The sequence below is a fragment of the Megascapheus bottae genome, chromosome 2 (assembly GCF_031878675.1).
Source record: "Megascapheus bottae isolate mThoBot1 chromosome 2, mThoBot2.hap1, whole genome shotgun sequence".
NCBI lineage: Eukaryota > Metazoa > Chordata > Mammalia > Rodentia > Geomyidae > Megascapheus > Megascapheus bottae.
The window spans coordinates 35662169-35675090 of NC_143510.1; the positions used below are offsets into that span (position 1 = coordinate 35662169).

The 12922-nt window shown below is 41.0% G+C and overlaps 1 protein-coding gene across 1 annotated transcript in view; it reads right to left on the minus strand.

Moving 5' to 3' along the window:
• Frmd4b (FERM domain containing 4B) overlaps nt 1-12922 on the minus strand; it is a 132308-nt gene that overhangs the window by 52569 nt on the left and 66817 nt on the right. Inside the window, exons 6-7 of the mRNA XM_090323916.1 lie at nt 6307-6363; nt 5488-5510 (exon numbers count right to left, since the gene is read on the minus strand). Coding sequence (XP_090180042.1) covers nt 5488-5510; nt 6307-6363 — 80 coding nt within the window. The remainder of the gene's footprint in view (nt 1-5487; nt 5511-6306; nt 6364-12922) is intronic.

The following is a 12922-nucleotide window of genomic DNA, read 5'->3' on the forward strand; positions in this document are numbered from 1 at the left end:
AGCATGAAGCAAACCTTGGTCCAGAAGCAGGAAATGGAATATTCTAGAAAATTCGGTGTTCTCAACCACAATGCCTGCCATTACATTTTTGTCAAAAGCCAAATTTGTAAAGGGAGATAAATTACTGACATCGTCATGCCTGATGGGAATCAACTGTCAAACTCTTTTTGTTGTTGTCCTTGAAGTCTAAAGAATGTCAACGTAGAATGAAAATGTGAGGAGAGATTTGCCCAAAATGTTAGCCAGCTTGTTGAAGACTTGGATCATTTTCTCCTTTGAAGCTTCAACTCTTTTAATATCTGCTAGAAGAAACACTGTAAGAACGATCTGGGCTAGGAAGCAAAGCAGGTGAATGTGAAAATCCATAAACACTGAACATAAAAATATTTACCTCATCAAATGGATAGGGAGAGAATGTGAACTAGGGATGACTAAGCTATTAAAAATATAAGGTTAAAGCCAGGCACTGATTGTTCATGCCTGTCATCCCGGCTATTCAGGAGACTGAACTCTGTGGACTGCCAGCCTGGGAGGGAATGTCCATGAGACAGAAAAAGCAGTAAGTGGCACTGAGGTTCAAGAGGTAGAACACTGGAGTACAAAGAGGCTCAGGGCCTGGGCGCTGCCCCTGAGTTCAAGTCCCACTACCAGCACTATATAAAAAATAAATAAAATCATTATATAACATTAATTAACAATGTAACATTAATTAAGGCAAGCTGAATTCCAGAGAGGCTGTTGCTTGTAGTTATCTATCAAGTGGCTGGGTCTGGATTTGAACCCAAGCAGTTAAACTGGCTTCCTCACCATTATTTTCTGGGTGATTTAAGTACAGCGCCTGGCCGCTGGAGATAATTATTTTTGTCTTGTTGTAATTGACTTTAAAGGCCATGAAAATGGAATTATACTCAAAAGCTGTTAAGTACTCTAGAGGTACAAAAAAACGAGGAGGGGGCAGATTTCTTGCAAGTCTCTGCTTTGTTTTTTCTTCTCCCTTCAGTAATTATTCTTGGGGACCAAAGAAGTTCCTTTCCCATGGGAATAGCTGTGGTTTTTTTTTGTTGTTGTTGTTGTTGTTTTTTTTTTTTATAGCATCGCTGTAAATTGAGAATACTTTCTTCTCATCTGAAGGTGGGTGTTCACAGTCTTATTCTGACCAAAGAGTGAAAATTGGACTCACTCATTTTGTTTTTCTTATAATCAGAAACACCCCTAATCACACAGACTACTTTCGTAACGTACACAGTTCAAAATCTTAGAAACAAAACTAAATAAAACCCCCTTTGCCGTTTACAGACTCACTAAGTGGCTGGAAGCTCAGTGATAAAGCCGGGTCTCTTTGCTGGGTCAGCTTGCAGGAATTCTCTCTTACTGCCAGGGTTGTGTTACCAGAGTAGCTCGTTATCTTTTGCATGGCAAGAGCTGGCTTGGAAATGCAGACTCTCAGCTATGTAAAGAAAATGGAAGTCCCCATTCCATGATTTTTAATTAATTTCCAGAGAGCAGAGCTTGCTACTGGTTAGGACGGTTAACTTAAAAAGATTGAAGGAAGTGTGGCTGGATGCCAAATGAGAAGCAGGGGGTGCGCGGGGGTGGGGTGAGGGGGCTGCTTGTTTGAACAGCAGTTTTGAAAGAAGAGTATGTATGAGCAAAGCCATGAAGGTAAAAACCGTCCAGGATGTGGTGGGGTAATGAGAGAGCCAGCCCGGACAGTGCAGGGGGCAAGTCAAACTGACAGGACGGGGTGTTGAGACTCAGGTTCCAGAAAACAAGGCTCGGGTGGGTCTTGGGAAGGGAGCCGGTGGTTAGGTTAGAGGACAAAGGAGTCAGAACTGGGATCTGGGCTATGGGGCCTAATCCCTAGGGGCCTGACCTTCACTGCTAACACTTGGTTAAAGGGGGAGGAGAGCTATTGTTGTAGGACTGAATGGGCTCAGGCACCAACGTTTAGATAATGTAAACACTCCCTTGTTCCTGTAAGCAATACTCGCACACTTACTCTCCCAGTCAGGTGGAAAGAAGAATGGGAGCTGAGCAAAACCAGGCTCCCGGGAAAGAGAAAGGAGAGCAGAGAGCTGTGAAAAGGGAGAGAGGGGAAATCCACTGGGAGGGTTCAAGACAGCAGGGTGATGTAAATGAAGGGAGGCCTGGGAATTGGTGAATGAGCTGAGCCTTGGAAATGTTAAATTTGAAAAAGAGAAGAGGTTGGGTGTGGTGGTATGCGCCTGTATAATCACAGAACCCCGCTAAGCTAAGCACTCAGACTGGGACTTCTCAGTGTGGAGAGTAGGCTAAGCTACTTAGTGAGACAAAGAAGGAAGGAAGGAAGGAAGGAAGGAAGGAAGGGAGGGAGGGAGGGAGGGAGGGAGGGAGGGAGGGAGGAAGGAAGGAAGGAAGGAAGGAAGGAAGGAAGGAAGGAAGGAAGGAAAGAAGGGTGAGACTTATTTACAAGGGGTGGATCCGGGGATGGTCCAAGAATTGGGTGTTTAATCACTGAATTGCAAAAGCTAAGTAAGATGTTTAGAGACCTATTTGGTCTAAGGTATTTGGAGATGTATTTTGGTAATGTGTATACCTCCAGGAGAAAACTTAGTGAAGTTGTAAAGTAGTTAAAGCCAAGAACTGCAGCCCCCACATATAAACTGACAGTAGAGAACAATCTGGAATTGCTGTTGAAGTAGTCAGGACCAGAAAATCTAGCTCCCTGGAAAGAGGGTCACTTTTGCATATAGTATGTATCTTCACATCCTCTGTGCCTGGTGCTGCCATAACTCAGGTTTCAGGAGAAGCTTACTGGATATGAAAGCAATCCATAATATAATTCAGTGCTATCAAGATAAATACATCTTATTGGGGGGTGGGGGAGGGAAAGGGGACAAAAAACGAGAAGGGGTATCAAGGTTTGAGAAATAATGTATCCATTACCTGATGAATATAACTGTAACCCCTCTATACATTATCCCAACAGTAAAATTTTTTTAAAAGAATAAATACATTTTATTCTACCACTTTGTCCCTTGAAGAATTTTTTTGGGGGGGAGGCTGGAGGCTGGGGACCAGTGGTTCACATGTATCATCCTAGCAACCAAGAGGCTGAGATCTGAGGATCACAGTTCAAAAACAGCGCATACATACAGTCCATAAGGCTGTTATCAACAATTAACCACCCCAAAAGCTAGAAGTAGAGCAGTGGCTCAAATGGTAGAGCATTAGGCTCAGAAAAAAAAAAAAAAAGGAAAAAAAATAGTGCACAATGCAAGTAAGTCCCCCACATTAAAAAAAAAAAAAAGGTTGCAGCAATTTCTGTATTCGTAAGAACAAGTGAATGATGAGTCCTGTCAATAAGTTTGATGGGATATTTCAGGTACAGCTTAAGGATCTGCTCCTTAAGGTACTACAGATATTATTGCCATTAAGCCTCACAGCAGTCCTGTGGCACAGAGTATGGACCAGTATTCGTACTATTACTCCTCATATGGACTACTACTTGGGGAAGCTGAGCCATTTGTTCTAGACTTGGGTTTTCAATGAGAAAATCATGCTGCAATGTCTCAGTTTTGATTTTTACCCCAGTTTACAGATGGGCAACTGAGGGCCAGACCAGCTAAATAAATGCTGTGTCCAGGTGAAGATGCTGGTTTGTGCAGTCCCCTATTGTTTCTACCATTCAGTGAAACTGGACAATTTCAACAGTGTGTGAAATTTCTTCAGCCAAACAATCCCTGAGGAAACTACCAGGAACCAGAAAAAGTTCAGGAATGGGTCTGGATTAGGCTGGGCCAGAGGTCACTAACCAAGCTTGAAATCCTAAGGCTGTAACTACAAAGGTCAGGTTCCCTCAAGGAAGGTTTCTGAAAGCCACCTTCTGCCCCAGGCAAGGGATGCTCTCTAAAGAATCCAGGTGAAATCAGCCTTTCCCTTTCTAGACTTTCTTCTTCCTACCCATTTTAGTTGTAACACTTCACAGATAGCCAAGAGACCAGCCAGGATTTTGCAAATGATGGTGATGAGGAATGTAATGATGTTAAATTAATGATAATAGACCAGGTGCAATCAGATCTTACTACATCCCAGATACTGCCCAGGGCGATGTTTATACACTTAATTCTTCCCAGTTTCTGAAGAGATGGAGGGTGAGATGTCTGTCACCTGTTTGATCACAAAATAGGGAAAGGAGGATTCGAAATCCACATATTTTAAGAGCCCTTGAGCCTTCAGACCTCATTTACAAGTGAGGTCTTACTAAGTGACATCAGAGTCACACCATCAATGGGGTGTTCCTTGCATGTCTAAGATTCCTGAAAGGGCTCAGTCCTGATCTAGAAACGAATGCATTCTTTCCCACCTTGCCACATTTCTTTTCTTCTTTTTCTCCTTTCCTTTTTCTTTCTTTTTTTTTTTTTTAAATATTTTCATTGGTTTTATTTTCAATTCTAGGATCAGATAATATTTTCCCCTATTTTATTAAATAGAATCTATATTCCTATTTTCTTTTCAATTAAAAATATCAATCAAGGTGTGTTCTTTGCATACATTGACATGTCTAGATCAAACCTCCTTCATAGTTTCATTATCATGTCCTGTCAAGATGAACTTAATTGATGCTAATTTACAAAAATGGGAGAACCAATGCCAGTGGCTCACAGTTGTAACCCTAGCTCCTCAGGAGGCTGAGATCTGAGGGTCACAGCTTTATTGGGTGCCTCCAAAGGGCAGGGTTACTTAAGAGGCTGGAAGCTATCAAACTAGAGGGCATCATTATCGGGTATGTTAAGGAACACTTTATGCACGATTAGAGTAGCAGGTGATATGGAAATCATCTCTGGGTCACAGTTATAGGAGTCTAGCTTTAACATGCTGGAGGTCAGGACTGCAATAAGTCATTAGTTTGTGTGCTGATTCTAATCAGAGATCACCCTTCCACCTTCAACCATTTCTACTTCAGCACCTACAACTAGGGCATTGCAGGGCAAAAATTCACTCATAAACACTCCATGATGTCTAGTTAAAGCAGTAAGTATCTGAGCAGAGACAATACAACTGTTAGGTCAAATGCAGGAAAGGCACTGCCCTGCAGGCAGCTGCAAAAGAAAGCCCTTATTAATCCCTTAACTAAGCAGCTGATGGATTTAATCTTTTTTTTATGCATACATTGTAACTTTGTAGACACAGGATCATTATAAGTTTTCTACAAATCAGCACAAGCTAAGGCAGAGTTTTTTTATTTCTTCACCTCACTAACATGACAAGAACCAGGACTTTGAAAAGGCTTCTGATTAGAATTCACTGTCACTTTGGGTTGAGAAATTCTGAGATTCATTCATTCACCCACAGAATAAGTCTCTTTTGAAGAGGAAGGGGTCTGAACCTCCAGTCTCAGAATCAACTTTCTTTTGCTTTTTTTTTTTTAACATCTATTGTTATTTAAAATAACACATACTTGGAGAGAGTTATTTTGCATAGTAATATCAGAAAAGGAAACATTACCTGGTATAATCTCCTTTAGCTTCCTGAAAATAAAAAAAGACAGACGATTACTATGTATTTATAAGCTCATAAAGTTTTATATGGAAAAACGTGGCTATCACCAAGAAAGTGGCAGTGATAAGAAGATATTACTATACATTAATATATACAAATAAAGGCATACGGAAAGGTATGTATTTCTAAAAATATTTCCATTTCTAAGATCACAAGATTAATATTTTTCCATTGAAGTGGCACTTTTTTTTTTTCTGGATAGACCTTTGAAATCATGACACAAGTAAATCAACATACACTATTTGTTTTCCCTTTACTTTTTAAACCAGTACAGAAATAGACTGCTTTTCCTACTAGTGCTTTTCAAAATTAAAGGGTTTTTTTATACAAACCTCAAGAAAATGTATACAAAAGTTACTAAATTTAAATGAAAATTACAGCTGTTCTAACAACTGCTGTCTTCCAAATTCAAGTAACTCAGAGCAGTCCCTCCAAATACAGTGTGAATTCTTTTCACTCAGAGCAGTCTAAATTTCATTTTTCTTTTGAGATATACAGTATCACACTATATAGCTCTGTAATGCCCAAGTCTCAGGACGACCACCAAGGAGACCACCGAGAGCCAGACGTGCCGAAATGCAAAAGCTCATGCAGATGACTTTAAGACAGAATTTAGTGGCTCACTTTTTTTTTTAAATTGGCAAGCAACTATAGATTTAAAAATCCACTGGATATTGGTACATGCAAAAGTTTCAGAGTTGCAGGCAGTCAGCAAAAAACAAGAAACAGGAAAAGGGCTAGTGAGAGCAGTCAGCTCATTCTTACCTGTAAGATGAGTGCTGCTAACTTGAAGATGGTTTCACTGTCCACTTCGATCTGCCCCTGTTGGTGGGAAAAGAAAACTTCATTGAATACAGCTCTGCCTTAGGCTGTACCAAATGGCTATGGAGTTGGGGAAACTATCACAGCTTGGCACCTCCAGGTTAAGATCAAATGTAGACTATACCACTGCAGAGGAAGAGGGGTGTTCAGAGAGACACGTTGTAAAGATCAGGGGAACTTGTACTCTGTGTGTGTGTGTGTGTGTGTGTGTGTGTGTGTGTGTGTGTGTGTGTGTGTGTGTGTGTGTGATGTTAGCTGTGGAGAATTTTGTTTAGAGAGCAGTACATGGGATGAAACACAATGACTTTAAGGCTGAAAATTCAGACTTCAAAATGAATCATCTTTATCTCTGGAAATTCATTTTTTAAGCTGGGCAGATTTTCTTTGTGAGGACTTCTTTTTTCTCTCTGTATCACAGCATGGCTGTTTCGAGACATAATGCAAATATTATTAACGCATAAATTCCCTTCTGTGCCAATGACACATTATTGAATTAGTATTTTTTTCATTCTAGATCAAATGGAAGGCCTAAAAATGAGTCACAATAAAAGCTTAGCAGACTGAAATTCTGTGGCTTTACACTGAGGAATAATGAACTCTTGTCACATTTTCATCATTTTATTTTATTTTATTTTTTAATCCTTCAAGATCCTAAATTAAAATTGGAGTTCTGGGCCTTAGTTAAGAAGAAAAAAAATATTTTTTCAGTAGCTTATAGGTGATGTATAAGTAGATGTATAAAGACATTTCCTCTATAAATAACATACCCACCTTTGTATCATTAAATACAGTGACATACATAAATATGGTTATTATTACAAATAATAAATTACTAAAGATTTTTTTTTTTGGCCAGTCCTGGGGCTTGAGCTCAGAGCCTGGGCACTGTCCATGACCTTTTTTTTTCTCTCAAGGCTAGCACTCTACTACTTGAGCCACAGCACTACTTCCAGATTTTTCTGTTTATGTGGTACTGAGGAATCAAACCCAAGGCTTCATGCCTGTGAGGCAATCACTAAGCCATTCAGAAATAAACCACTGAAGCTTTTCCTTGCTTGAGTGTAGCATAACTAACACTTGAAAGTGCATAGGATCCAGGGCCTGATGGTTCACACCTATATTCCTGGCTACTCGGGTAGCTGAGATCTGAGGATCAAAGTCCAAAGCCAGCACAGGCAGGAGAGTCTAGGAGACTCTTTAATCTCCAATGAAGTGACAAAACCCAAGAAGTTAAAGAACAATGCTCAGGACTTGAGTTCAAGACTCAGTATTGCTCCTTCCCCCAAGTATAGTACTAGAACTTAGAGCCAGGTACTGGTGGCTCATGATTATAATCCTAGCTACTCAGTAGGCTGAGATCTGAGGATCGAGGTTCAAAGCCAGCCCAGGCAGGAAAGTCTGAGAGACTCATCTCCAATTAACCACCCGAAAACCGGAAATGGTGTTGTGGCTTAAGTGATGGAGCACCAGTTCAAAGACAATGCCCAGGCTGAATTCAAGCCCCACCACCAAGAACTCAGGGTACCTAGTATACTTTCTTCCTCCCTCCTACCTGCTGAATCTGAGCTGAAATATTTCTACTTATCCCAAGTGAATCACTGGGGAGTGATTACAAAGTTTTAAGTAAGAAAGGATTTCTGAAAAGATTAAGCTTTTCTCTCAGGGTTCCAAGTGATTGATTAGAATTCTTAACAAACAAATCTTATAAAAGGCATAAAATGAAACCAAACCAAACCATCTGAGTGTTATAATAGTGTCATTTCCCTTGTGTTACAATGCTAAAACAAATTCTCTTCATTCTCCAGCTAACCAGCCTCCCTTCTGAGCCCTGAGTCAGAGGATCTAGTTCAAAGTTCTCTTTGTTTTAAAAACTGACAGACTTCCAAGCCTTGGAATACAGGGCTCATCTATAATCTCTAGAAACAGATTATAAAAATCAAAGAGAAGCCAGGTTGCTATGCCCATGGCCCCTGTCTTTCAACTAAGAAATGGTGGTTTGTTTTTTTTTTTTTAACCTGATAACAAAAGATGAAGTAGTTAATTCAACAGGAGAGGTAGGGTGTTGACTGGATTAAATTTTAGGACGGTTAAATTCCTTAAATTTCAACATCAACAAAAAAGGAACCAGGAGAGAAGAAGAAAAGAGAAGAGGGGAAACTAGAGAAACATCTGAAAAATATCATTAGTCTTGAAAATAGGTCAGACCTCCAAGTTAAATTTGCCTTGACATCTTATAGAAAACAAAAGGTGCATTTGGTGGGCTGTTGAAAAGTGAAAGACGAATCAAATAAATAGAAAGTTACTATCCCGGGGATGGGAGTTTGGCCTAGTGGTAAAGTGCTTGCCTTCCATGCACGGAGACCTGGGTTCAATCCCTTGGTACCACATATATAGAAAAAAGCCAGAAGTGATGCTGTGGCTCAAGTGGTAGAGCTCTAGCCTTGAGAAAGTCCAAGGACAGTGCTCAGGCCCTGAGCTCAAGCCCAGGACTGGCAAAAAAAAAAAAAAAGAAAGTTACTATCCCTACTTTCCATGCCCAGTAACCTTATTAGCCTCACTAGAACCTTAGATGAGTGCTTTGACAGAAGACATGGGCCTTTTAATTTAGTAAATGGAAGGTCACAGACAGATCAAGCAACCTAAAGCAGATACTCTTCAGAATGCTGCCTGGGAAGGTTCATTAAATATTAAGAGTGATGAAAGAAGGAAGAGAAACATGAACTGTACCAGGCTCAGACACTCCAAGATGATACAAATGTTCAGCTCACCTGTGGACTGGTGAATCTAACTGAAATACTTCTGGAGGAAGAAGCAGAAAATGGGGTGAAAGAGTGGAGTTTCTCAAAATCGTGTTCCAGGAAGACGCGAGACCATACTACTTAGCGGAGCCCCCACATTCTTTTATGGAGAGGGGCTTTCGTACCTCCTCCTCCATGTAACAACTACTGCTCAAGGAATTCAAGGTAGCTGGGCACTGGTGGCTCCTGCCTGTAATCCCAGCTACTCAGGAATCCAGCCTTGACAGGAAAGTCCATGAGACTCTTATTTCCAATTAACTACCAGAAAGCTGGAAGTGGAATAGTGTCACAAAGTCAGCTTTGAGCAAAAAAAAAAAAAAAAAACCCCAAGGACAGTGCAGAGGCCCTGAGTTCAAGCTCTAGTATTGGCATGAAAGGAAGAGAGGAAGAGGGAAGAAGGGAGGGAGGAAGGAATGGACAGAGACAGAGACAGAGATGGAGAGAGAGATGGAGAGAGAGGGGAGGAGAGGGAGATAGAGAAGGAGAGGGAAAGGAGTGGAGAGGAGAGGAGAGGGGGAGGGGGAGGGGAAGAGGAAGAGGGAGGGGGGGAGAGAGAGAGAGAGAGAGAGAGAGAGAGAGAGAGAGAGAGAGAGAGAGAGAGAGAGAGAGAAAAGAAATTCAAAGTAGCACACACTTGAATTCGAATATAGGTTGCCAATGATATCAAGTTGGTTCATGGAGTTCAATCAAGAATACTATTTGTCTGCAAATTCACTTGCTGATATTTAGTTAAGCCTTAGAAAGAACTCTAGAAGTTCAGGCTTGAAGTTTCTATGTTCTTTGGAAGGTACACACTGCCCAGGACAGAAGATTTCGTTTTTCCAACCATGGCAACAGATGTAACCTTATAGGTCCCGGACAAATGAATGCTTCACGGAGGGATCTCCTCAAAGAGAAAGGCAACCCGAGCTCCTCCAGTGGTTTCCACCACTCTTAGGGATGAACAAAGAGAACCAGAGAAGTGAGTCAGGTGATGTGGCTGAATGCACAAAGGTAACGTGAAACAGTGTCAAGTCTCCGTGCTTCACCCTCATGCCTACTTTAGCTGAATTCACTGACCAGGTCAGTGGGTGCAGGCTCCGCCCATAACACTTCATTTCTTTCCTTGTGTATTCAGCTCAGTGGACAGACACAACATGGGGAATTCTAGATTCTGATTCCCAAGCCAAAGAACCCACATAAAGTTCTAGAACTTGTAAGAGACTATGTAACAACATGACCCTTTGCTTTACAGATAGCTGGTGGTCTACACTGGGAAAACAAGAGGTGCTATCTATCATCCAATCTCCCTCCAAATGGCCACTTCAGACATCCTGTCTCCTGCTCTACCATGCACAGATACATGCCTACGATTCTCACCCGAATCTTCCAAATAGGCCATGACTGCACAATACTGACTAAACTGCCACCTCCCCTGGTAATGGGACAATATGCTATCAACAGACACTCTCATGGCCAATGGGACGATTCCTGAAGACTCATTCTGCTCATGCTCTATTGATGCTATACTCCATGGAAACTTACTGTATACAATGGCAATGCATGGCAACCTGCTACAGACTGTGTTTAGAACTACTTGATACACTTTTGGGAGATGACAGTGTGGTTTGGAATCTATCACTCCCTATTTTAGGATTAAGTTTATATATAAAAAATTCACTTGTAGACACCAAGGAAATACAAGAAATGAGTAAATCTGGGAGCTGGTGGCTCACACTTGTAATCCTAGCTACTTAGGAGGCTGAGATCTGAAGTGTATAATTTGAAGCCACCTGAGACAGGAAAGTCCATGAGACTCTTTCTAGAGTTAATCACACACACATACACACACACACACACACACACACACACACACACACACACACACACAAAGCTAGAAATGGAGCTATAGTTCGAGTGTTACAACATTAGCCTAACAACACAAAGGAACAAAGGAAGGAAGGAAAGGAGCAAGAGAAAGACAAAAAGGCAGGGAGGAGCATAAAAATTACCACTTTCAACTAGCACAGTACTAATTCATGCAGGCAACACTTCTATCACTGCTTTTTGTGGCATTGGGAATTGAACCTAGAGCTTCAGTACCACTGAGCGACAACCCTCCTTCTCAACCTTAAGCAATAATCTTTAATAAATAAAGCCACTGAGTGAAAATCTGATTGCATAAACAAATGTATATTCAAAATGCACCACTCCTCTCCATCAATTAATATTAATTATAAAGGGGAAAAGCCTTTCACCTTACATATGAGAAAATGCCCAGGCCTATAACTGGATAGTACAGTACCATGTACCTTCAGATGGCAGGCACCAAGAAGAACAAACATTCACATATGTATGCTGTTGGAATATTTTATCAGTTATATTATGTACAAATTATATAGCCCACATATTATTGTAATATGTTTCTATCATCTTATCTATCGATCTATCTATCTATCTATCTATCTATTGTGCTGGTAAATGGAAATATTTCACACTTGGAAACCAAGGGTGGAGGGAGCTCTGATTTACAGCCTTTAGTGCAAAACACTCGCACTATGCTTGATTTCAAGCTACCAGCAGAACTTCATAGAATGGAGAAGCTGGGAAGCGATGTGAGAATTGGCTCTCATAAGCTGATCTAGGCTGGCTCCAGCACTCTGCTGTGTAGAATTCCTGTGAAAAATAAATCACTCTTTCTACTCAGGAGGAACCACGAGACAAACTTGAACTGAGGGAGATAATCTGTGAAACATCTGTCTCCTATTCTTCAAAAGTGTCGGTGAAGTGAGTGCCAATAAAGCAAAGGAGGCAAAAAGGTCATTATGACTGAAGGCAATGTTTTATTTGGGAGTGGGGGAATGACAAGAGGGTGGGAATATTGAGTGGGTATTAGGCAACATCAGCATGGATTCAGGGTTACATTTTCTGAATATGATCACGGCAATATGGCTACCCAAGGGATCTCCTTGACTTTAAGAAAGTACAGCGAAATATTTAGGGGAAAATTGTTATGATTTCTTTCATATGTCCAGAAGAAAAATTACATATATGAAGGGAGAAAGGAAGTAAAAATGTGACAAAATGTTAAAAAGTGATGGGTTAAGTTTAACAGGCATACACTGACATTTGTGATACTATTCTAACCACTCTTCCATAAATTTGACATTATCTCTAAATAAAAAGTTCATCTTAAAAATAGACCTACTTTCTTCAAGTCGTGAATAATCTATTTTTTGTATGTGTTTTCTGACAAATCTCCCTCTCATTTTTTTTCTGGACAGAATATTATAGTCCTTTGGCAAATGGCTTTTTTTTTTTTTTGCCAGTCCTGGGCTTGAGCTCAGAGCATGAGCACTGTCCTTGGGCTTTCTCAAAGTCAGAGCTCTACCACTTGAGCCACAGCACCACTTCTGGCTTTTTTCTATGTATGTGGGACTGAGGAATCGAACCTGGGTCTTCATGCATGCTAGGCAAGCACTCTACCACTAGGCCAAACTCCTGGTCCCCTTTTTTTTTCTTTGTCAGTCCTGGGCCTTGAACTCAGGGCCTGAGCACTGTCCTTGGGATTTTTCCTCAAGGCTAGCATTCTACCACTCAACCCACAGCACCACTTCTGGCTTTTTTCTATGTATGTGGTACGGAGGGATTGAACCTGGGTCTTCGTGCATGCTAGGCAAGCAAGTATTCCACCACTAGGCCAAACTCCCAGCCTTTTTTTTTTTTTTGCCAGTCCTGTGGCTTGAACTCCAGGCCTGAGTATTGTCCTTGGACAGTATGTG